Source organism: Notechis scutatus, chromosome 11 (assembly GCF_049901735.1).
Source record: "Notechis scutatus isolate UNSWTSFEM ecotype Mainland chromosome 11, rNotScu1.2, whole genome shotgun sequence".
In the NCBI taxonomy this organism is placed as follows: Eukaryota; Metazoa; Chordata; class Lepidosauria; order Squamata; family Elapidae; genus Notechis; species Notechis scutatus.
Genome location: NC_142019.1, coordinates 12,395,384 through 12,421,805, shown reverse-complemented (window position 1 = coordinate 12,421,805; position 26,422 = coordinate 12,395,384). Strand labels below are relative to the sequence as shown.

The following is a 26,422-nucleotide window of genomic DNA, read 5'->3' as shown; positions in this document are numbered from 1 at the left end:
CTGCGAACCCCCAGCAGCCCTCCCCTGAATTAGCCAAGCATCATGAAAGGCGAAGATGTGCCATTTAGACATTAAAGCAGGCCTATCTCTATGCAATAGCCACTACAGATAGTCCTTGACTTATCTGACTGATCAAATCGAGCCCAAAATTTCTGTTGCTAAGCGAGACCCTTGTTAAGTGAATTTTGGCCCATTTTGCAACCTTTCTTACCACCGTTGTTAAGTGAATCACTGCAGTGCTTAAGTTACTCACATGGTGGCTAAGGGAATCTGGCTCCCCCCTTGATTTTGCTGATCAAAAGATCCCCAAAGGGAATCACACGATCCTGGGACACCGCAACCATCATAAAGACGAGCCAGTTGCCAAGCCCCTGAATTCTGATCACGTGAACCGTGAGGAATGCTGCAGCGGTCATAAATGTGAAAAATGGCCCTAAGTTGCTTTTTTTCAAGTGCCGTTATAAATCACTAAATGAACTGTTGTAAATCGAGGACTGCCTGTTCTACCAAGACATTTTCTTTGGTAAATTAATCCATGTTTTGTTTTTCAGGTCACTGGTGGATGCTGCTGTTCTGGCCAAAGACCGAGTTGTGTGTTGCTTCCAAAATGAGTTGAAGGAATGGTGCCTGGCTCTCTGGCGGAGTTGGGAAGCCAAAGACTTTGATCTTTTCTACCAATCACATGAAGAATTAGGGAGACTTGAAATCTGCCTGCGCAAGAGAAGGTAGTGTCTGTAGATCAGAGGCCCCGATCAGAAAACTGACACCCTTTGATGTCTTGAAGACACCCAGACTTTCCTAAAAAGGGAGCGGTTGCTCCCCGGTTCTGCTGCTAAGAGAAACCAAAGAGAGCTCATCCCACTTCGTGCATTTGGATTCCCAGCCATGGAATTATGAAACAATTGTCCACATCGTCTTCCAGTCAGATGCAGGTGTAAACCAACCAACTCCATCTCTGCAGGGTCTCTGTAATGCTGTTTTGTGTTGTAGTCTGTTGCTAAACACGACACTTTGGGCCAGTGGTGGGATTCAGTTTTTCTTTAACTACTGGTTCTGTGGGTGTGGCTTGGTGGGCATTGAAGGGGAGGAATACTGTAAAATCTCAATTCCCTCTCCACTCCTGGGGGAAGGATACTGCAAAATCTCCATTCCCTCTCCACCCCCCTAACCTGCTTTCCAGCTCCGTTCTCCTGTGCAGGGCAACCAAAGAAGACCCAGCCGATCAGCTGGGACTCAGTGGGAGGCAGAGAATAGATGGGGACAGGGCCAGTCAGAGGTGGTATTTGCCAGTTCTCCAAACTACTCAAAGTTTCCGCTACTGGTTCTCCAGAACTGGTCAGAACCCGCTGAATAAAAAAAAAAACCAAAAAAAAACAACCAGTACCAGTTCTAGAGAACCGGTAGCAGAAATTTTGAGTAGTTCGGAGAACTGGCAAATACCACCTCTGCAGATTTTACAGTATCCTTCCAATGCCACGGCCACCAAGCCACGCCCACAGAACCAGTAGTAAAAAAAATTTGAATCCCACCACTGCTTTGGGCGTGTTGTCTTCCAGGATAGAATATGACCGACAATTGCATGTCAACTTTCATTCTTGTGATAGACTGCGGGAGGAAACAGGGACAACGGGAGTCCAATTATGGTTATGAATTGTGTCTGTATGAAATTCTCCAGTTCTGACAGTATGACAAGAACTAAAATAGGTTAAATGAGGTTGTAGGAAGAATGTCTGATTGTGGTGGAAAGGGCCTTTATATTTCTTACTCTTCTAGGTTAAACCCAACATGTTTCAGAATATACTTATATTCTAGGTTAACGCCTCCATGTTAAACCCAATGCTCTTGAGAATATAATTATAAAACACGGAAACTTTCAATTCCACAGAAGCAAAGTTTCCACAAAGTTTTGAGGCTGGCCCCAAATGAATGCAAGCTGATTTTAAATCATTTAGGGATCAGGGACTAAATGGTGATGAATTTGAGTGTGTGTGTGTCTGTGTGTGTTGTTATCACTTTATCACCATCAATTAAAGAGCTATGGTGGTGCCGTGGTTAGAATGCAGTACTGCAGGCTAACTCACTCTCACTGCCAGGAGTTCGATCCTTACTGGCTCAAGGTTGACTCAGCCTTCCATCCATCCCAGGTTGGTAAAATGAAGACCCAGATTGTTGGGGGCAAGAGGCTGACTCTGTAAACCACTTAGAGTGGGCTGTAAAGCACTATAAAGTGGTATATAAGTCTAAGTGCTATTGCTATCATTTCAGCCTTATTGGAGCCAATCAGGACACAAATGCAGCACATCATATTTATATTTTTATGAATGTATCGACAATTGAAGAAGGCTTTTTTGAGATATTTTTTCCAACAGAAGGGAACTAGAAAATGCATTCTGATCTAATTGTGGGTTGATTATTATACATTCGCTCTTATTGCTACTGCATTTTAACTATTAGCCTCTTAACGGTCTATAACTCACCATTCTTAGTTAACTCTCGACTCCTATTTTGACTGGGAGGGGAAAAAAGGAACTTTCATACCGAACTGGTCTATTACAACATTAGTATAAACCTGGTTTCATGCATGTTTTTTCATCTGACTTTTCCTTATATGGCTGCAGAAGCTTAGGAAGAAACATGGGGCAGATAGATCAGTTTGTCTTCAGACAATTCCTGCTAATATTTTCCTTGTAAACTGGGTCTATTAAAAGCATTAATTAAAAAGTGATTGCCATGGACTACCTCTTTTGCACAATTATAGGAAGCAAGCTGAATGAGTGCCCTAATTTTCCTGACAGTTAGAACAATTACTCAGTGGAACAGTTTGCCTTCGGAAGCTGTGAATGCTCCAACACTGGAAGTTTTTAAGAAGAGATTGGACAACCATTTGTCTGAAGTGGTGTAGGGTTTTCCGCCTAAGCAGGGGGGTGGACTAGAAGACCTTCAAGGTCCCTTCCAACTCTGTTATTCTATTCTATTCTATTCCATTCCATTCCATTCCTTATTGTATTTTGGACATTTACAGATGTGAACAAATACAAAATTGGTAAATAAGGTACTTACAATTCCAGCAGTTTTAGTGGCTGGTATGATCGGTGCTGGAGTGATAAAACAAATAGCATAACTGCAAGCTGACTTCGTTTTAAACCTGATTCTTATTTTCTTTACAATATTTACAGACTGCCTAAATTGTAAAGACTCTAGGGAGTAAAGAATAATAATTTAAAAAATGGTTCCGTTAGAAAGTCAAATGGCTGCTGAAAATCTTCATCCAGTCAACAATTCATTAAAAAGAATAATTCTAAGTCTTTTGGAAATATCAGAAGGGTAAAGACCCTGATTTTTTTTCGGGCGTATTACATTCCTCAGCCTAACCACTGAGAAGGCCTTGTTCTTTTTTATTTAATTTGTTTACATTTAAATGTTATGGGGTTTTTGTTGCTTGGGCAATGTCCTGTAAGCCTGGCCTATTTTGTAGCGTACAAAGTCAGCTTATTGTGAGAATCTGTATTGAACTGTTAACACAAAGGATTTTAAGACTCACGATAAGCTAAAGCACCAATCTTAAAAAAAATCTTTTTTTGAAATGCTGTTACTTCTGGAGCATAAAGACGAACTGCTTAGACCATTCTGCCTTAAACCAGTGCCATCCAGATGTATAGGGATTACAAAAATCCAGATGTCCTAGTCAGTGGTGGGATTAAAAGAAAATTACTACCAGTTCTGTGGGCGTGGCTTGGTGACCGTGGCCGTGGCATGGGAAGGAGACTGTAAAATCCCCATTCCCTGCCCACCCCACTAACCTGCTTTCCAGCTCCATTCTCCTGTGCAGGGCAACCAAAGAAGACCCAGCCAATCAGCTGGGACTCAATGGGAGGCAGAGAAGAGATGGGGGCGGGGCCAGTCAGAGGTGGTAGTTGCTGGTTCTCCGAACTACTCAAAATTTCCACTATCGGTTCTTTAGAACTTGTCCGAACCTGCTGAATGCCACCTCTGGTCCTAGTCCTTTCTGGGGCATCAGTTTGGAGACAATTGCTTAAGTTTACACTGCCCCTAAATCAAGACACTAGAGGGAGTCTGGTCTACAGAGAAATGAAAAAAAAACTCCATAATTCCATTAGCAGCTGTATACCTACAGAACAACCGAGAGACAATGGGATGAAACATTGCAAGCCTTTTTCTTTTTGCCTTCAATTGTACCATCAGAACTTGACTGATGAAATTTCTAAGCCACCTTTATTGCTTTAGTTTTGTTTTAGTGGGGTGTGAATCCACCTTGATTCCAGAAATCATGATTTATTCCAGAAATCATGGCTTAACACTAGGGTATGAATTCAGCACCTCTCAAACTGCCCCAAAATATTTCTGCCTTGGAGACATCAGGGTTTCCCCATCCACAGAATGTTTCAAGAATTATTAATATGGCTATTAATATGAAGACACTGTGAGTTTGACCTCCAGCTGAAGATGTTCTCTTTTGCTAGCATTGCAGCAAATACTTCGTCCCGTGAATTTCCCCACTCTGTAATAAATGCTCAAAATTGGGAAACTCAGGCTCAAAATTGGGAAACTCTTGAGTTCTAGTCTCTCTTTAGGCATAAAATCAGCTTGGTGTCCACAGGCCAGTCACTCTTAACCCTAGGAAGAAAGCAATGGCAAACTACTTCCAAAATCTTGCCAAGAAAACTCCAGGCAGTCTCACCAGGAATCAAACAAAAGTGCACCAAAACAAAACAAAACAAAAATCAAAGCCAATCTTTTTTTTTTTTTTTTTTTTGTAATGTTCCATCAGAGCATTAACCAGAAAATTACAATATTGATCAGGAAAATGGAATAAGTCAAAAACTGAAATCTAGGAATGTTGCCCTTTAATTGAGAATTTCTCTTAGTCCTTTTTGGAAGAATACCGCTGTACCGTATACAGATTCTTAATGTTTCCACATATCTAAATCCAGAAGTTGGAAATTAAACCAATTTAGATCTATTGAGAAGTTTAGGAGAGGAACTAGAACAATGTGGCCCACAAACTTCACACAGCTTATCTGTTTACTGCCCCATGAACTCTCTGAACTAGGAAGCATGTTCAAGATTTCCTGAATAGAATAGAATAGAATAGAATTCTTTATTGGCCAAGTGTGATTGGACACACAAGGAATTTTTCTTGGTGCAAATGGTCTCAGTGTACATAAAAGAAAAGATACATTTTCGAAAAGAAATTTTCTGGGAACTCAATATTCTGTGGTTGAAATTTTCTGGGAGCTCAATATTCTTTTAAAAAAATTGAAATGTGTACAAGGCCCCCTCCCAAGATATATCCTATTCCTGCAGCTACCTGTAGTAGCAAAGTTGGAAAAAGCATCTCTTGAAGATTGTAGAAGGCTGCCAAAACAGATCATCAGAGGTTCTCAGTGGAAGGCAGAATTTTATGTTCAAAACTATGATGCAATAACATGGTTACTTTTGGCTCCTCCAGTATACACAAACACATGTTCCTGGGAATGTCATAACATTTTAAAATGCATAACCCAGTAGAAAGCTCTTGGTGAGCTTTCTCTTTATCCTTCTGCGTTGCTGACTTTCTCAGTATTCCAGGCACACCAAAAAGAAAATTGCTTCCATGCATCAAATATCTCACAATACTATTCCAAGTGTGTCTTTTCAGAAGCAGGTCTTGCTAAATTCAATGATATTGACTCTCTCAGATGTCCTGAGGGAAGAAATCTGCCTTGTTCAGTTATGTGAATTATAATTTTCAGCAACCCTGGCCACCATGATAATTGATGGGGGGGCGCTGAGAACTATAGTTCAGCAACAAGTAGAAGCTCACAGATCCTTCATCCCTATGTGTGGAGTCTGAAACCTTAATTGCATCAGTTTGTGATTATTTGCTGTGCTGAGAAGTGAAGAAGGCAACCTCTTCTCCCAAGCACCTGAAGGCAGAACAAGAAACCATGGATGGAAACTAATCAAGGAGAGAACCAACCTAGAATTAAGGAGAAATTTCCCGACAGTGAGAACAATTAACCCATGGAATAGCTTGCCTCCAGAAGTTGTGTGTGCTCCAACAAGCATTTGTCTGGAATGGTGCAGGATTTACTGCTTGAAAAGGAGGTATGACTAGGCAAATATGCTTTCAAACATACAGGAGCTGTTTGTAACTTTGCATCTACTTAGTCAGTCTATTTCAAACAAAACAAAATGCTACCATAAATAGCGGGGAAAATGGTGAGTTGGCTCTATGATTTCAAGTCCAAAGCTCTAAGGCACACATTCTACAACTAGGGAGGTATTTGCTGTTCTGGCTGGTGAATTGCTTGAATTGGAATGTCAACACATCTAGATAATTGGAAGTGAAAGAAGATCTAAAGATTGGAACACCTAGACTTGAGAAACAGGAGTTGTTTTGTTTATTAGGTAACAATAGCAATAGCGATAGCACTTAGACTTATATACTGCTTAATGGTGCTTGACAGCCCTCTCTAAGTAGTTTACAGAGTCAGCCTATTGCCCCCAACAATCTGTCTCCTCATTTTACCAACCTCAGAAGGATGGAAGGCTGAGTAAACCTTGAGCTGAATCAATCTCAATGAGGTTCGAACTCCTGGCAGCTGACAGAATCAACCTTCAATACCTCATTCTAACCACTGCGCCATCACAACTTTGTACAATGAAGCACATAAGAGAGCAGAGTATGAAATGGTCAAAAGGTATTTCTATTCTCCCGAAAAGTCTACAGTACTGGGAAAATTGGACAGGGGAGAATCGGGGGAGTACCAGGGGCAAAGTGGATGGACTTAATCACAGTAGCATTGGGTGCATTGTTAGAAGACCCGAAGGATGAGGTTGGAGACTTATCTCTCTATGTGTCTGCTAAAAGTTAACACAATTTGATGGCAATCAGTTAATCAACTGCTAAATTTCCCTTTAACTCAGATCAAGGTGTGACATTTACGTTCAGATGCTTGACAACTGACTCACATTTATGACAGTTGCAGTGGTCCCAGGGTTATGTGATCCCCTTTTGCAATCTTTTGAAAAGCCAAGTCAATGGGGAAGACAGATTCACTTAACAACCATGTTACTAACTTAACCACTGCAGTGGGTTCACTTCACATAGGTAGGCAAGAAAAGTCATAAAATGAGACAAAACTCACTGGACACATTTCTCACAGCAACTTAAATATTGGGCTCAATTGTCGTTGTACAATTGAGGATTACCTGTAATTGGTAACGATTGTGAGTGAATGATCTTTATTAATACCTTTCTTTCAAGAAATGTTGCATTAAACATTGGTTCCCATTCATGGGATTATATACTTTCAACATTGTTATCTTAGCAGAGTGAACATATAATCTTTTTTTAAACAAAAACAAAACAAAAAACTAGGAAGAGAACTACTTCAGACCACACTGGGCTATAAGACAATTGGTAAAGGCTCAACTGGCTTTACTGAAGCTTCCTGCTCTTCCTACTCTTGTGTAACACAGGTTTCCTGTCTACCTCCTTTTCCACTGCTGGAGATTTATTTGCCTTTTACCCTTTTGCTGTGGTCCTTTTCTTAATGAAAGTCCTCCTGTTCTGCAGATGATTACAGAACCCAAAGTTAATTAAAAGCATTTATATCCAATCTTTTCGCAAGTGCTCAGTGATGCAAGCTCCATGGGACAAGGAAGAATAAAATAAAAAATAACAATTTCTTTCCACCCCTTCACTTGGTATAATTAATGTTTATAATATTTCATTATACAGGGGTGGTTTGTTTTTTTTCCCAAACTTTGGGATTCTCTGTTTGAAGAACCAGAAGTTTTTTTTCTGTCTCATCTCTCTCGTATTCCCTGGCATGAAGTAGACCCAACTGTTCTGTTTCTGTAGATTAGCCCTTGGAAAAACAATCCGTAAGAAATTAAATGAGCCTTTCTATTAATATTATTGTTGGTTTTTTTGCTGGGGTTATCATCACCATCATTATCACCATCAATTCTTATTATTCCAAATTGGAATGATCAAACATAATGCAAGAGATAATGAAAACATAATCACATTAACAGGGTTTTTTTTTTGTGTGGGAAACGAAGCAGAACATGAAGTTAAAATGAAGCATGAAGCCAGACAAAAACACTATAAAAGCAGGATTTAAGGCATCCACTTCCAGCCTTTTGCCCAAAAAGTTTCTGGAGAAACAACGGGTGAAATCCTGCAAGGTGTTTTCTAAATTAGACAAAGAGCTCCTGGCTTAGTTTATAACTTAAATGGCTTTGCTTGAATTCTCATCCTGGCTATTTGCCACACAGAGAATCTTTTTTCCCCCCAAGCCACAACACCAACTGGAACCGTGGTTGTAGGATGTCTATATAGATTCTCAATTATCCAGGCCATGGTTGTCCCAAAGGTCCTTTTTTCCAAAAAGCAACTAGACTTTCTTGGCTTTTTCCTTAAAAAGGTTTCACTTCTCAACAAAGAAGCTTCTTCAGTTCTTATAAAGGAGAATATTTGTAGGTCAGGGTTGAAATGAGGGGTCCTTGGTGCTCTCTGAGCTCTCTCGTTTTCTTGCAGACATTTCACTACCCGAACTAGGTAATATCAGTGCTAGAAGGGAATGGGGTATGCAGGGAGGAGGAGGAGGGGGAGGACTATGGGGTCCTTGGTGCTCTCTGAGCTTGCTTGTTTTCTTGTAGATGTTTCACTACCCTAACTAGGTAATATCAGTGCAAGAAAACTAGAAAGCTCAGAGAGCACCAAGGACCCCATAGTCCTCCTTCTCCTCCCTGCATACCCCATTCCCTTCTAGCACTGATGATGTTACCTAGTATGGGTAGTGAAACATCTGTATGAAAACAAGAGAGCTCAGAGAACACCAAGGATTCTTCTGTGTTTGGATGAAGAAGCTTCTTGGATGAGAAGTGAAATGTTTTCAAGGAAAAAGCCAAAAAAGTCCAGTTGCCTTTTGGGGAAAAAAAAGGATCTTTGAGACATGGTTGTAGAAGAAGGAATGATCAAAGGATCAGGTGGAGATGGTGCAAAAACAACCAGTTCAAGAGTATTGCCGGTGATCACAAACTCTCCGTCCAACCGAGTTTCTCTGGAGCAAGTAGAAGGACTAGATAACCCCCTTGATGCCTGAAGAAAGCTGTGGATGGCTACCAAGGTAACCGCCAACCATTTATTTAGTTTAGTTTGTCAAGCATGTATGAGAAAACAAGCATGAACATAACATATAAACATATACATATAAACAGGTATAAATATATACATAATAAATGAGTAAGAATAAATGGGAACAATAGAAGAGGGACGGTAGAATGGAGTGAGGTCCATGGTAGACAATTTAAGGTTAACGTTTTGGGGGTTTGAGGATGTAACAACAAAGTCAGATAGTAAGTTTCAGGCATTGACCCCTCTGTTACTGAAGTCATATTTTTTGCAATCGAGTTTGGAGCGGTTTACTTTGAGTTTATATCTATTGTTTGCCCGTGTGTTTGAAGCTGAAGTAGTTATTGACAGATAGGACGTTGTCCTACCATACCCTTAGTATGTACTGACCTTCCTGCATCACTTGATTTACTTTGGGTCAACTCCTTTAAATTGAAACTGTCTTTGGGAGAAACCCAGGTGCTCAGGAAAGAAAAAGAGATAATAGTAAACTGGGAAGCAGGAAGAGAGGGAAGGGGAAAAGAAAGAATAAGGAACCAGGCATGGTAGCATGAAACACCTTCACTGTGGTGCTTCTGCTTCATGACCAACTTGTACTTGACAATGCTGTGTACTGCCTTACAAGAAAAACAAACTCATAAACGTCCTCAGAAGAAATCCTAAAAGAACCCAAGAATGACATAGAAAAAAAACCTGCTTTAGTAGGGAAAAAAAAGAAATAGGGAAACTGGAGGGTTGAACTAAAGTCAAACTGGAGGGTTGAACTCAAGGTAGTCCTTGACTTAGGACCACAATTGAGTCCCAAATCTATGTTGTTAAGCAAGTTGTTAAGTGAGTTTTGCCCCATTTTAGGATCTTTCCTGACACAGTTGTTAAGTGAATCAATGCAGGTGTTATGTTAGCAACATGGTTGTGAAGTTAATCTGACTCTCCTGTCGACTTTGCTGGGAGTCAATTCGAGTCCATGGCCAAGTGCCTGAATTTTGGTCATGTGATGATGGGGATGCTGCAATAGTCATGCGAGAAGAATGGTCATAAGTCAGTTTTTTCAATGCCGTCGTATCTTTGAACGGTCATTAAATGAACTGTTGTGAGCTGAGCACTATTTGTACAACCTGGCCCTACAGAACTGAACATGGGCAACCGATTTTAGAGGTATTAAAATAGCTTGGTCCAGACAGATGATTCATTCTCATTCTCATACCCACCCTCTCCCTCTCCCTCCCTCTCTCCCTCTCTCTCCTTTCTCTCCCTCCCTCTCTCCCCCTCTCTTTCCCTCCCTCCCTCCCTCTCCCCTCTCTCTCTCACACACACAAAACACAGACCCCTCCTGGCATCATCCCCTTCAGCTCCTCCAAAATGGAAAATTATCCCATGCCTCCTCCTCCCTCCCTCCCTCCCTCGCAAGCCTCGTTCCACAGGATACAGCCCCAGGGCCCCAAGCTCTCTCTTTTCATTTCCTGCTCCTTGTCCTTTATCACAGGTTGGGCCAGCTGAAAAGCCCTTCCAGAGTGGCTTTCATTTCAAGCCAGAGATTTCCTGGCAGCTGGATCCCCAACAACGGCTGCTTCCCATGAATGATGAGAAATGCTGAGGGGCGACAGCTCAGAACTGCCCGGTGGGGTCCCGTTCCGTCATTCCTGTGAATGGCATTCAACCCCCTGTTTTTTAACACACACACACACACACAGAGCCACTTCCTCCCTCTCCCAGTCATCTCCCCATCCTCCCCTGTTGCCAGCAGATGTTTCAGAGAAGAGCCTTTGTCAGCCTGGCATATGGCTTGGCTCTCCGAGAGACGTCAAATGGTTAACTTGCCTCTCTCAAGGCAACACCAGCTCTTTGTGCTGTGGGTGGAGGCCGGAATGCGGTCTGGTCTCAGGAGGCCTTTTTTGGAAGAGTTCCACCGCTATGCTAAGAAGTTGGATCTGGCCCTCCAGTTCTGAAGCCTTTTCATTGGGAATAAGGAAGGGTGGGAGATGGGATTGTGGATATTAGTCAGAGACCCCTATCTAAAACTCTACAACCCACCCAACTCCCTGGCAGCTAAAAAGACCAAAGGAGTATCATTATGAAGCTCATCTTAGCTTTCCCTACACAGAGTGTCTTTAGGATGTATTGGAACATGTTGGTTGGCAACTGGGAGTCCCCCGGGCCTTAAATCCTGCTAGTTGTAGCATCAAAACATCTGGAAGGCACCAAATTTGGGAAGAAAGCCACTAGAAAATTTCCCTACAAAATAAGGAAGTGATTTTCTACGGTCTTCACATTGGTCCATCTAGCATTCTGAGGACTTCCCAAAGGATCTCCAAATAATAAATGTAATTCATTTAAATAAATGTAACTTCACGCATATTGGAAGAATGCATCTGATTTTGCATATATACTGATGGGGTTTGAATTGATTGTAACTAAAACCAGGAAAATGTTACTATGATATTAACTATGATATTATTAACAAAGATATTAAGTCGGGAGGGCGGAGCTGGCATCACGACGATACAGCATGCGATCTTGGAGGTCTGAGATCGCTGCCAATATCTTTGCTCCTGGACGGTCCAAGTGGATCTAAACCGTCCCAAAGAGATGGTGAATGTAAAGAGTGCATCCTGTTGATCCCAGGGATATCGTAAAGTCCCTGGTAGATCCAGGAGAAGCTCTTTTTGCCAGCAGCAAAGAGGCAGCCATTAAAGCTGCTGAAGTTGGGACAGCTCTGAAACGAAAGAGAATGGAAAGAGAGAGTGTGCCGGTTTAACATTAAGAAATACTAGATTGTTGACATTAGAAGGACATGATTTGTTGTTGGGGTGGCATGCTTTTTTATGGTATAAAGGAACTAAAACACAGGGGTACTTTAGAAGACATTATATACGGGAGTCTCTGTGGTTAAACTGGGAGAAGATTAAAAGACAATGTTATTTGAAAATTCCAGTCTGGCTATCGACTATTGAAGCATTTTCTTATCCTATAATATTCAAAAAGGAACAAACAGTTAGATATGGTGAAATATTGAATGAAAAGGGTGAACTTAAATCTATACAAAAACTAGAGGAACAAGGTATAAAGATGAATTGGTTTTCATATGCGCAAATACATTCAAGGTATGATAAAGATTCTAAAACAGAAGGTTTCTATGATAAACTGACTGACTTAGATAAGATTTTGACAGGTACTGATGAAAAGGTGATTAAAAATTTGTATGGATATTTATTAGAAATTAAACTAGAAGAAGAACAAGTTAAAGAAACTATGATTGCTTGGGGGGAAGAATTTTGAATATGAGATTGATCTAGAGAAATGGCAAAAAATGTGATCTCAAAATTATAAAATCACAATGTTAACAGCATATAAAGAAAATTTGTATAAGATGTTTTACAGGTGGCATTTTCCCCCGACAAGAATAGCAAGAATGTTCAAGAATAAATCCGAAAAATGTTGGAAATGTCATCAGACACCTGGCTCATATTACCATATGTGGTGGACTTGTGCGGATGCTAAAAAATACTGGACTAAAATCCACACGTGGTTGGAAAAAATGACAAAAAAACATATAGATTTGAAACCAGAGATATTTTTATTGGGAATTTTACCTGAAATATATAGTAAATAATTGAAATACCTGATTGTAATTGTATTAACAGGTGCTAGGATTGTATTTGCTAAAAACTGGAAAAATGAGAAAATACCATCACAGGAGGAAATCATTAAGAAAATATTGGAATGTGCTGAAATGAGTAGATTGACATTTGAAATTAGAGAACAAGATGATAAACAATTTTATAAAGTTTGGGATCTATTCTATCAATGGTTAGACAATAAAATATAGTAATGAAATATGTAGACTTTTAGAAAATAATAAATATATAAAGATGTATTCTTTTCTTATTATACCTACAAAATGATTCTAGGATAGATCTGGGATGATAATATGAATTGTCATAAAACAAATTAAGTAAAATATGATCATTTTGTAAAACATGAATGAATAAAAGTATAGTCAAATGATTGATTAATAATGATATTAATGTATTTAATATTTGATTGAAAATACGAGATTATATACAATGTATTTATAATTGAAGACAATGAAATGGAACCAACCGGCACACTGTATGTACATATATGGAAGATGACTTGATGGTTTTATGTTTTGTTTGTTTATGTTTGTTTTAAAAACCAATAAAAATTTAAATAAAAAAAAAAAACAAAGACGTTAAGTCGGGTGATAACTGCATATTCCATGCTATCCATCATTAGGAAATACGTATATTAAAATAATACTGCCAAGAACCGTAATGTAAATCTACTGGATATACACATCCGGAATATTTTGTACAGTTTTGATCACAACACTTGATAAAGGATATGGCAGATATGGAAAAGGTGCAGAAAAGGACAACCAAAATAATGAATAGAAGGACTAGGGATAACATGATAGCAGTCTAAGGGACTGCCACAAAGAAGAAGTGGTCAACCTATTCAGCGGTGGGCTTCACATTTTTTTAGCAAGGGGCTCTCTGCCCTAATGATTGGATGAGTGGGCATGGCTGGGTGGTCATGTGATTGGGTGGGCGTAGCCAACTTGACATCGCTTCTTTGCCCTAATTACCTAAAAGAAGATATATACCCAAAAAGTGACAAAGAATGTTCTTTCTGCGCCAACCCAGAAAGCTCAAACTGCCCAAGGAGCTGTTGAACCAGTTCTACAGAGGAATTATTGAGTCTGTCATCTGCACCTCTATAACTGTCTGGTTTGGTTCTGCAACCCAACAGGACAGACACAGACTTCAGAGGATAATTAGGACTGCAGAAAAAACAATTACTACCAACCTGCCTTCCATGGAGGACCTGTATACTGCACAAGTAAAAAAGAGGGCTGTGAAAATATCTACAAACCCCTCACATCTCAGAGATAAATTGTTTCAACTTCTACCCTCAAAATGACGCTACAGAGCACTGCACACCAGAACAACTAGACACAAGGACAGTTTTTTCCCCGAACGCCATCACTCTGCTAAACAAATAATTCCCTCAACATTGTCCAACTATTTACAAAGTCTGCACTACTATTACTATTAATCTTCTCATCACTCCTTATCACCCATCCCCCCCACTTGTGACTGTATGATTGTAACTTTGTCGCTTGTGTCCTAACGATTTTTACTGACTGTTTCCTAGTATGATTTGGTTGCTTATTGTACCCTATGACTATTGTTAAGTGTTGTACCTGATGATTCTTGACTCTGACGAATGTCACCAAGACAAATTCCTTGTGTGCCCAATCACACTTGGCCAATAAAGAATTCTATTCTATTCTATTCTATTCTATTCTATTCTATTCTATTCTATTCTATTCTATTCTATTCTATTCTATTCTAATCTATTCTATTCTATTCTATGATTAGTTTCCATCCATTGCTTCTTTTTCTGCCTCCAGGTGCTTTGGAGAACAGATCGATTCCCTCTTCTTTGTGGCAACTCCTGAGGTATTGGAACACTGCTATCATGTCCTTGCTATCATAGAATAGTTTTTAACATTTAGTGTTAATATATTTTTAAGTGAAGTCAATGCCTCCAGGGGGAAAGCATGTGGAGCACAGAGGTCTGTGACAGAAGTTTTCACAGTCAGCACACACAGCTCCACTCGTGGGAGAAAACAACAGTGACCACAACAGGAATTGCCTGCATGTGTTCTAGGCCTGGACTGGGAATAGTGCACCATGCTTAGATAAGCCATAGTGCATGTTGCCAACATGATGATGGGTTGTTGTTGTTGTTTTTGCTGATTGTTTATCCTCCAAGAGTTGCAGGGGCTTCTGAATCAGGAACTGGGCTAAAAGTTGTTGTCGTTGTTGGAAAAAAAAGACTTAAAATTAATGCAATGCTTAACCTTACATTAGATCTGGTTCTAGTTAAGAAAGAACACCTGCAATGAAAAGGCATGCAGCAATATTTTAAATTTTGAAAAGCATATCTAGGAGACAGAGGGAGGCAAAGGCATGCTACCTAACGAGCACGTAGGTACTAGGTAATTTTTTTTAAAAAAAAGATGCCCCTTTTAATTTTGCTTTTAATTCATCATGAAAAGTACCAGGAAATGGAAGCCTTTCCATTTAGAAAAGATTTGGCATTCTGATGCAACGAGAGCCCTCTGTAAATACTCAAAAGCGGTTGCTTCCGTATTTATACATTTCTGAACTGTGTCTTCATATTAGAAACCTGTTCAAATGGTGTAACTTCTCCAAGATTCGAATGAAAAATTACCTCCATGGTAAATTGTGTGTGTGTCTGTCTGTGTGTGTGTGTGTGTCTGTGAGTTTAAATTTGGAGTGTCCAACTTTGATAACTTTAAGACATGTGGACTTCAACTCCCATCCTGGCTGGGGAATTCTGGCAATTGAAGTTTGCAAATTTTAACATGGCCAAGGTTGGACAACTATATGGTTGCTTATCTGACTACCATGACTCTGGACAGTTGCTAAACCTTGATGGAAGGGGAAATCGCTGAACTCCACAGATGATTTTTTATGGGGTTTTCCTTATGTCAAAAACTCTAGTTTCTGGGTTTGAATGGAACCCAGAATTTGGGGGATTCTGGAGCTACCACTTCCTCAGCGTGTGAATGGATGTCTCTTTAACCTGCCAAAATGGAGCCCTCTTCATGAATACCCTGCATCAAAAATGCTGATGCCAGAGCAATTTTACAATTAAGGAGAAAAATCATTTGGAGGAAAAAAGGGGTGGGATCAAAAAACACCCACAGCACGGCAATTCCAACAGGAATGAATCAACAACATGTATAACTGTGACAGCCCTTGGTTAGAAAGTTTTATGTTTTTCTGCTGTTAATTGCAAATGGTTTGCTTCAAAGAGGGCCATTTTAAAAGAAAACAGAGTCCTTTAAGTTGTCGCCAAAGGGTGTTTAGCTGCAGGACCGATCCATCAATGAAGCAGCAACAGGAGTCCCAGTGCATTTCATAATATTTTTTCCCTGTCCTAAGTGGAAACTGGAAATGGCTGCAACGTTCAGAACATGTAAAGAGGGCTAAAATTGACCCTTAGGGTCATATGGGGATTGTCCCACCCTAGAAAGAGTGCGAAGAAGAGCAACAAAGACGATTTGGGGTCTGGAGGTTCACCTATTCAGTGAACGATTTAGGGAACTAGGAATGTCTCTTCTAACAGAGAGAAGGACTAGGGGCTGAATGTCATCGTTCCAAGTAATGAACTCCAGGAACTCAGGACTCTGAGCAGGGGTGGGATTCTATCAGTTCGCACCTATTCACTAGAACCGGTTGTTAACATTCTAAGCAGTTTGGAGAACTGGTTGTTAGAAGAAATTACTGGCCTAATCCTGTAAGGAAGGCAGGAAGGAAACATTCTGGAGTTGCTTACAGAAACTGCCTCTCCCTTAACTCTTATTACATTCTTGGCAGGACTACACTTCCTGTCTCAGGAACGTCTCTGGAGTTTTTTTCCCCTCCTTTGCTTGTGTGGAGTGACCATTCAAAGTTACAATGGCACTGAAAAAAGTGACTTATGACCATTTTTCACACTTACGACTGTTGCAGCATCCCCACAGTCATAAGAGGCCAGGCAAGGAGATGCGTGCCTCGATGTGAGTGATATTAAGTTGGCCACACCCAGCCAATAACATGACCACCAAGCCATGTCCACCCAGTCACATGACCACCAAGCCACACCCACCACCTAAGCCATGCCCACAGAAGTGGTTGTTAAAAAATTTGAATCCCACCCCTGACTCTGAGCCTTTGTTCTGGTTCAAGAAATCCTTTATTGAATACATCACTCAATAATAGCTTTACAGCTATTAAAATAGCTTGGTCCACACAGGTGATTCATTCTCTCTCTCTCCCTCTCTCCCTCTCTCCCTCCTTCCCTCTCTCCCCCATTCCCTCTCCTCTCCCCCCTCTCTCCCTCTCTCTCTCTCCCCCACTCCCTCTCCTCTCTCCCCTCTCTCTCCCTCCCTCTCTCCCCCTCCCCCTCTCCTCTCCCCTCCTTCTCTCTCCCTCCCTCTCTCTCCCTCTTCATCTGTGTCTCCCTCTGCATCTCTGTCGCCCTCTCCCTCTCTCCCCCACTCCCTCTCCTCTCTCCTTCTCTCTCTCCCTCCCTCTCTCTCCCTCCCCCTTTCCCCCTCCCCCTCTGTCTCTTTCCTGCTTTTACTTTGCATGTCAGAAGTCAGCTGGGAAGGTTGCGAATGGTGATCACACAATCCCATTTTTGGTCCCATGACCATGCAAATGTGAGAATCAGTCATAAGTCACTTTATTCAGCATGGTTGCAATTTCGAATGGTAACTAAACCAATGGTAATAAGTTGAGGACTATCTCTACATGTATCATTGGTTAGAGTGAGGGTCACGTGTCATTTAAGGTGTCAATTTGGGTCCTCATTTTACTGACCTCGGAAGGATGGAAGGCTGAGTTAACCTTGAACCAGTGACAATCGAACTCCTGGCAGTGGACAGAGTTAGTCTGCAACAGTGGTAGAATTCAAATTTTTTTACTACCGGTTCTGTGGGGCATGGCTTGTTGGGCATGGCAGGGGAAGGATACTATAAAATCTCAATTTTCCTCCCCACTCCTGGGGGAAGGTTACTGCAAAATCCCCATTCCCTCCCCACCCCACTAACCTGCTTTCCAGCTCCGTTCTCCTGTGCAGGGCAACAAAAGAAGACCCAGCCAATCAGCTGGGACTTGGGAGGAAGAGACTAGATGGGGGCGGGGCCATTCAGAGGTGGTATTTGCCAGTTCTCCAAACTACTCAAAATTTCCGCTACTAGTTCTCCAGAACTAGTCAGAACCTGCTGAATATGCAACCTTGGGTCTGCAATACTGCATTCTAACCACTGAGCCACCATGGTTCTTGTAACGCCGGTGGGATGGAAGGATTGTGTTTCTTTGCAGTCATCTCATCGTTAGTACTATCTCTGAGAGCCATTGAGGCTATCAGTGCCAATCTTTACCTTTTATCTTTTCTATTTTTTTTAAAGCACCTTTGAGACAACTTTGTCCCGGAAGACTGAGAATCTCCGTAGACATTGTGTGAGAAAGTCTTTCAACCATGTTAATATGCCCTTCATTGCATGTGAGTATCTTTCTTGCACCAGCTGAATTACAATCTAAATGCAAAGAACAAGTCCTTCCCTGCCCCCATATGTCATTGTCATAATTATTGGCCTCCTAGCTGAAAAAAAAATGCAAATATATCAATCTTCTCTGGTTTGGCTGTTCTCTCACTGCAGTGTGTAATAAATCATACCATTGATATTCTTCCCACTTAACTCTAACTTCTGGATGTAAAGAAATAATTTCTCGCAGCTACTGCCATTGGCCTTCAGAATAGTTTCTCCTCTGTATGGCCGGCCAGTTTCTTCCTTTAACATTTTAAAATGAGCACTCCCCCCACCTTGTTTCCAGAGGTTTTGCCCATAAAGCATGGCAGAAATGTGCTGCCTTTGGAAAGCAAAGAGGATTACTTGGCCTTCTCATCGGCTGTGATTTCCACGACTGAATTTGGTTGCATCTGTCTTAATTCTTCAGACTTAAGGACGAAGGTTTTTCCAAACTAAATGCAAAACTCTTCCTGGCTACTAATGGTGAAAAGTTTGGCCTGCCTTCTCAGCTCAAATCAAAGACTTTGTCTAACCAAGTATCTTGTTCTGAACAAATTAAATGCCTGAAACGTTTATTATTTTAGAATGAAGTATTATGGTATTGGGCTTATAAATATGAAGGTTCCACTCAGCCGTAATAATGTTTATTAATACTATGGGAAGAGTCATTCTCATTATGGTGTAGAGACTTGTGAAAACATATAACTTTCCGTAGGGGAGAAAATATGTGTCTTGAGTGGTTGGATTCTTGATGTTTTCTAAGCTTGGTTTTCTTCTTGCAGACATCTCATCAACATAGTCCCCTTTGGTTGGAATTGACACTGCTGTAGAAAAAATTTGTCCCAATGCTCCACAAACTCCACAAACAATGTGTTTAATAAGGTCCTTCCTTCCGTTGCATGAAAAACAGCAATTTTGGGTACCAGCCTCAGAAGTATCGGTAAATTGTGAATCTATAATCCAGGATTAACTTGATTACTATTATTTTGTTTAAATACTTGCTATGTATAAATCAGGAAATGATACTACTGTTTATATTTTGCTCATTTCTCCATTTAAAAATGCTTCTTTCTGTCATTCATTCATTCATTCATTCATTCATTCATTCTATATTCTGCCTTTTCTTCCAGAAGCTGAAGATGGCATATATAATACTCCATTTTCTAATATTTCACTTACTATGACAACTCTTAATGCGATCAGTTCCAACCTAGTACTCACATTCACATAATAAGCCAAGTTGGATTAATTAAATTGTTTATTAAACGTCATTAAATTTAGAAAACATAAGTTGAGTTCTCTAGAGCCTAGCATGTTAATGCCAACATCATGATTTGATCAGCTTGTGGTCCAACGTATTGCAAGAATGAAGAAAGACTATTATTTCATATATTTAGTTAGAGATGTGTGAAGGCAATTCAGAGTTTACTTCAGAGAATGCTGCTTGAAGTTTTGAAGAGCTGATGATAACTTCATGACAATTTTTAGGCAATCTGTATCTGTATGGTGATATGTGTCATCTTTCTTCCCCAACCTGGTGTTCTGCAGATGCGGTGGAACTACAGATTCCCAGAATTTGGTCCTATTGGCTGAGAATTATGGGGCCTCCAATAATATCTGGATGATACCAGGTTGGGAAAGGCAACCTGGTGCTTCCTGTATATACATCCTTCAATTTATGGAGTAGAATCAACTATCAACTGCTGCTTCCTGTACATACATTCTTCAGTTTAAGGAATAGCATCAACTGGAAGTTCTTATTATTGTTGTTATTTAGAAAATTATTTTTTTAAAAAAATAAATTTCATTGAATAAACATTAAAAACAATTGAACACAGTGCGACTTTCTTGACCATCATTTTGGCCATACAAGCTATAGTATAGAGATACACATATCAGTTAATTTCCTTTTTCCCTTATGTTGTTGGTATAGTGCTAGCTGCATATTATTTCTATTTACATTTATCTACAATTATATACATATTTACAACAATCTTTTATACTCATGCATTCGTATCATCTCATATTTGTCCATTATATTCCATTCTCTTTGGTTTACAAAACTAACTTTCATTCCTTTATAGGAATGAAAGCGTCAACCCTTTCTTTCTTTTTCCTTGATTCTAGCCATTGATACATTTTACTCCAGACTTCATAATACTCTGTCTCACCCTTATCTTTGATTTCTAAAGTTAGTCTGTCCATCTCTGCACAGACTAATATTTTCATTATTTCACTTTCTGTAGGGGTATCTTCATTCTTTGAGTTTTGGGCATATACCAATCTCGCAGCTATTTATATTACCACCTACTCACACATGTCAACTCAAGGTGGCTTACAAGGACATAAAAACACAATATAAAAGATATAAAAAGAAAAATAATAAAATAATAATAAAATAACCCCCACGCCAGTGACAACACACATTCATATAAGCCATTTAATGGACTCCATCCTGCTCTGGGTTCCCCAGGCCCACTGGCAGAACCACATCTTCAGGGCCTTCCAGAAGTGTGTCAGAGTGGGGGCCAATTTAATCTCCAGATGGGATGTTGTTCCAGAAAGAGGGAGCCACCACAGAGAAGACCCTTCTTCTGGGTCCCACCAGGTGCATCTCCTAGGGGACGGGACCGGCAATAGAGTTTGCAATGATGAAAGAATTTGCACAAAGACCATAATCCCTGGGCATTGAGCAGTCAGTCCTTTCCCTTCCCCATAAAGGTGTACAAAGTCCAGAACTTGTCCACTGGTGGAAAAACAGCTCCCTCATTTCAAGTTCTCCACATCCCATCAAAGTTGCGTAGCTGCTTCTGTCACATCTTTGGAAGAGAACAAACAATTCAAACTACTGAGCAGTGCAACCCTCTTGCAATTGGGAGATTCCTGGAACTCAGAACTACTGTATTTGCTCAGTAGAATTTAAGGCACCCAATCCCCAGCATACATTAAAGCTAAAAACAATGAACCATGAGAATCTCACAGCTTCACTATGGTAGCAAAACTCCAGGCCTTGCTTCAGTCTGTTCAAGTGGTTGCAGTTTCCAGCACAATATTTTAAGTGGAACAAATAAAGCAAAACCATTTGCTGCTTTAACGGCTCAAGAAGTAAAACATTTTAGAACAGGCAAATATATCTTCAGGGGAAGGTCAACAAAGTCCAAGCTTGCCATTGTGACTATGCAATCAATGCTGAATCCCTTTTTAACATGTGTTTCATGCGCAACACATTTTAAAAAGGAACAGGGCCTTTATTACAGGGTTGAACTGCCGCCTTGATTTTTTTTTTTTACCCCTTCCATAAATATTCTCTGGAACAGGGGAAGATGATGGACCCATTCCCGACTGGGGTGGGGTCGGGGGGAAACACACATCCAGAAATTCTGGTTAACTACCAGAGAAAAAAAAAGAGAGAAGATTTTGGTCATAGGAAACAAAAGAGCAGAGATTTCCACATAAACAGAAAAGGTTGGTTAAACGTAATGCCCTTTCAGAACAAATCCTGTTGTAAGGCAGCTGTGTAGGAGTGCAACACCACAATACAGTTGACAACTAGAAACAGCCAACAAATGCTAAAGCAAAAGTTGCCAGAAACAACAAAACAAAAACAAAACCATTATTAGACCAAGTCAAGGACACAATATCTGTCTAAATAAATAAAATAAAATAAAATAGGGGGGGAGAGGGGAAAAAATAGCTGGCCATCAACACCTCAATCAACCAATAAAAAGCCACACCCAACCAGGCACCCTAAAAATGAACTGGGCGTAGAATAGTCCAAAGCACACATTCCAGTATTGAGAAGTTCCCTGAGGATGGACTCCAGCAAGAATCCGAAAGCTCCGAAGATTCAATCTCTGGTCCCAGACTGGATCCTGCAACATTTTCCTGGGACATACCTTCATTCATGAAAAACATCTTGGCTGATAATCAAGTTCTGTAATCTATAACTGGGTTGAATAATTTATACCTAGTTTGGCAAGAATGTGCTATGACACCATTCATGGTTTTCTGTTATAATAGGGTGTTTGTACAACTACTTTATTTATTTATTTATTTTTATTTTGTTTGTTTGTCAAACATGTACAAAATAACAAGTATAGGTATGAACATAAACACAAACAAAGGAAGTAAATACAGATAATTGGGGACAGTAAGACAGGGACGGTAGGCAGGCTGGTGCGCTTATGCACAGCCCCTTTAAGGACCTCTTAGGAATGGGGTAAGGTCCACAGTAGACAGTTTGAGGTTGAAGCTGTGAGGCATTGAAGCTGTAACAACGGAGTCAGATAGGGCATTCCAGGCATTGACCACTCTGTTGCTGAAGTCGTACTTTCTGCTTTACTTGTTATATTGAATCAGGGTTTTCTGAACTATTCCAGTTACCCCATATTGTCCCGACTATAAATGCTTCACCAGATAAAGTTAAAATCTATCACACTGAATTTTTGCAGACTGGATTAGCTTTGTGACAGCTGACAGGTGATACCATGGATACTTTCATGCCTTACACTTTGTTTATTTTAACCTGGGTTAGACTTTGTTGTGGTTTAGTGTATTTATGGTTCAGTTAATGGTGCAAACCAAGAAAATGGATTAATTTAGTAACTAGATTATGTTTATTGCCTATACAAAGGCAATATCTAGTTACGCTGAACAATATACACTGAACAATTCACTTCCTCAGTTTATAAAACATATTAAGCCACAAAAGTCCTCAATCATATTTTGGGTTGTAGAAATTCGCAGATGGATTCACACCACTAAACAAAGCCAGAATTGTAGATTACAATATTGGTTAACAATAGAATATTTATAGCTCAGGGTGCTATGGGATCCTTGGTGCTCTCTGAACTTGGTGGTTTTCTTGCAGCAGTGATGGTATTACCTAGTTTGGTAGTGAAAGGTCTGCAAGAAAATAACCAAGCTCAGAGAGAACCAAGGACCTTGCAATATCGGTTAGTATATATCACAGAGTTCCTACATCACATGAAGTCTGCTTAAGTAGTCCAAATGGCTAAGGTTATACAACATATTAAATTATAGCTTGCCAACTATGATGATTGGGTCCTGTAGCCACTAATATAAAGACAAAGAATGGCTGAGTAAAATTTAGCTAGGGGTTCAAATGAATTGTGAGGGAGTCCAATGCACTGTCTGCGGAGTTTTTCAATTCTTTATTCCGCAAAGGCCTTTAGAACCTTTGACAGCACAAGAAAAGATGCTTCCTTAGTGGTTGGAAATAGATGCAGCTGTTTCAAGAGCTGCAAACAGAGGATAGATTGGCATCCCTGCATGTTTCAAAGCAGCCTTTTCAAATGGAAGCCAAAGCATTTGTATAGCCCTAGACAGTACTAATCAATAATTACAAATAACCACACTAAAGCAACTATAACTGCAACATCCAAGAATTCATTATTAAAAGTTCTTTGTACAGGCTTAAAACACATGATTTCTATGATATTATTGCAGGCATACACTCATATACACTAGCATTTCAACCTATGCACTAAAAACAGTACAGGTAAGGTAAAGGTCCCCCTCGCACATACGTGCTAGTTGTTTCTGGCTCTAGGGGGCAGTGCTCATCTCCGTTACAAAGCCGAAGAGCCAGCGCTGTCTGAAGACGTCTCTGTGGTCATGTGGCCGGCATGACTCAACGCCAAAGGCACACGGAATGCTGTTAATTTCCCATCAAAGTGGTCCCTATTTTTCTACTTGCATTTTTTATGTGCTTTCGAACTGCTAGGTTGGCAGAAGTTGGGACAAGTAATGGGAGCTCACTCTGTTAAGCGGTGCTAGGGATTTGAACCGCCGAACTGCCGACCTTTCTGATCAACAAGCTCAGCATTTTAGCCTCTGAGCCTCCGTATCCCTTTTTAAAAACAGTACAGAGGCTAAAGGAAAGTGTTAAATAAAGTGGGTAAACAGTCCATCATTCTTAGTTTCCAGTGCATTTGTATTAAAATTGAGTCTGGGTCAATCAGTCTGGTTGTTTAAAAGAACCTGCAATGGGCTTCTTTAAAAGAGATAGCTAGGATGACATTTTCTATGAATGAACTCAGCCTAATGGTATTTCCATTCCTGTGTTGTCAGTGAAAGAGAAAAGCCAGGGTTAATAAACTTAAGATACACAAATCTCCAATCTGATTAAACAAGCAGGGACAAGGAATGGCAAAAATTTACAGGGATACGTAGATAAAAGCTGAAATAGAGCCAGTTTTGGGGAAAAAACAAAAACTTCTCCAGTCTGATCATCTCCAAAAGAACTGGGAGTCATGGAGGTTGTGATAAATAGTGTGCAATTACAGGCATACCTTTACAAATCCTTAGTAAGACTACACCTGGAATACTGCATCCAGTTTTGGTCACCACGTTACAAAAAAAAAAAGATGTTGAGGCTTTGGAAAAAGTGCAGAGAAGAGCAACTAGGATGATTAAAGGCCTGGAGACTGAAACATATGAAGAACGGTTTCAGGATTTGGGTTTGGCTAGTCTAGAGAAAAGAAGGACTAGGGGTGGCATGATAGTGGCATTCCAGTATTTGAGGGGCTGCCACAAAGAAGAGGGGGTCAACTTATTTTCCAAAGCACCAGAAGGCAAGACGAACAATAAATGGAAACTAATCAAGGAAAGAAGCAATCTGGAATTAAGGAGAAACTTCCTAACTGTGAGAACAATTAACCAGAGTAACGGCTTGCCTTCAGAAGTCGTGGGTGCTCCATCACTGGAGGTTTTTAAGAAGAGACTGGACAGCCACTTGTCTAAAATGGTGTAGAGTCTCCTGCTTGAGCAGGGAATTAGACTAGAAGATCTCCAAGGTCCCTCCCTCCCAACTCTGTTTTGATTGACTGATTGATAAATAAGTACCCTAAGAAATCTCTCTCTGGTGGGACAGACTATGAGCATGAGGACTTCCAAACTGCTGAAATTCAAAGTGCATGAAGATTTTGAAATTCGGTTTGGATAAATGGCTTTCATAAAGGAATTAGATGTTGTGTCCTCTGCTTCTGACTTGGATCAGGACCTGGGTTGACATAGGAGATAGAGTGGCTTCACTGCCTCTCCATTGGGGTTAGAAGGTCAAGAAAGAAACAGACCATCTTGGTAGAATCCTGGCTTCCACTGACAAGCTAGTATTAGTCACTTTGTTGTCTGGTGTAGTAAGATTGGAGAGGAGAGCATCTCCAGGCAAGCAGCCCAGCCTTCTTGTAATTCTCACCAGAGCTCAAGTCTCACAAAGCCAGCTGGCTTCTTTTTGGTTTATGTATTTATACACACTCACCCATGACTTAGTTCACTAAGGCTGATGTCATCAGAAGGCCTAACACTGCCTTATTCTTTAGGAAGCTAAAAAGGATAAAAGCAGCTTGTCTGCTTGCAAAGTAGGGAAGGCAGACAAATCACATCTGTGGCCCAGAGGGGAACACTGTCCAATCTCTAACCCAGGGGTGTCAAATTTGTTCCGAACTAAGCAGACTCGTAAGCCTGCAACTCTAATAGTTTTCTTTCCACGGCAGGTTCATAATCCTGCACTTTTGATTGGTCCGTGAATAGCGGATCGTGATTGGTCGTTTTGGGCTAATCCGATTGGCTAATAGCGGGCCGCCGTGATTGGACGCTCCCAGCGCGGCAAACTCAAATCATTGGTTGATGAGACAGCAGCCAGCTCTATAAAAGGAGCTGCTGCTGTCCGAGTATTTACGCTCTGTTCTGAAGTCACTAATAAACGAGTTTGGAGTCACTATTCGATGCCTCGTCTCCGTTCCTTGCACCCACTCTCCCAGATCTAACAAAATTCAATTTTCCTGAGGGCAGCATCAGGGATGTTTATGACCTTGGGGGCCAGGGTGGGCGTGGCCAACTCTGTCACTCATGTCGGGGGCACTGGTGATGGCCCGAGCACTTTGCCAGCAAAAATGGGCTCCCGAGCTCCGTTTTTGGCTGCGACAGCCTTCTGCAACCCTCTGCCAGCAAAAATGGAGCTTGGGAATACTGCCCATGGCACTTGCGAGCTCCGTTTTTGGCTGTTACAGCCTTCTGCAACCCTCTGCCAGGAAAAAGGGAGCTCAGGAGGGCTGCATGCAACCCTCTCGAGCTCCTTTTTTGCTGGGAGATGCACCATGGGCCGGTCCTTCACC

At 40.7% G+C, this 26,422-nt stretch overlaps 1 protein-coding gene across 2 annotated transcripts in view; it reads left to right on the top strand.

Annotated features, from left to right (window-relative positions):
- LRRK1 (leucine rich repeat kinase 1) overlaps positions 1-7,922 on the top strand; it is an 89,476-nt gene extending 81,554 nt beyond the window's left edge. For both annotated transcript variants that reach the window (XM_087972796.1, XM_087972795.1), the window contains one exon: positions 552-7,922. In XM_087972796.1, coding sequence (XP_087828922.1) covers positions 552-729 — 178 coding nt within the window. In that variant the 3' untranslated portion in view covers positions 730-7,922. The remainder of the gene's footprint in view (positions 1-551) is intronic.
- Positions 7,923-26,422: the final 18,500 nt, after the last annotated feature.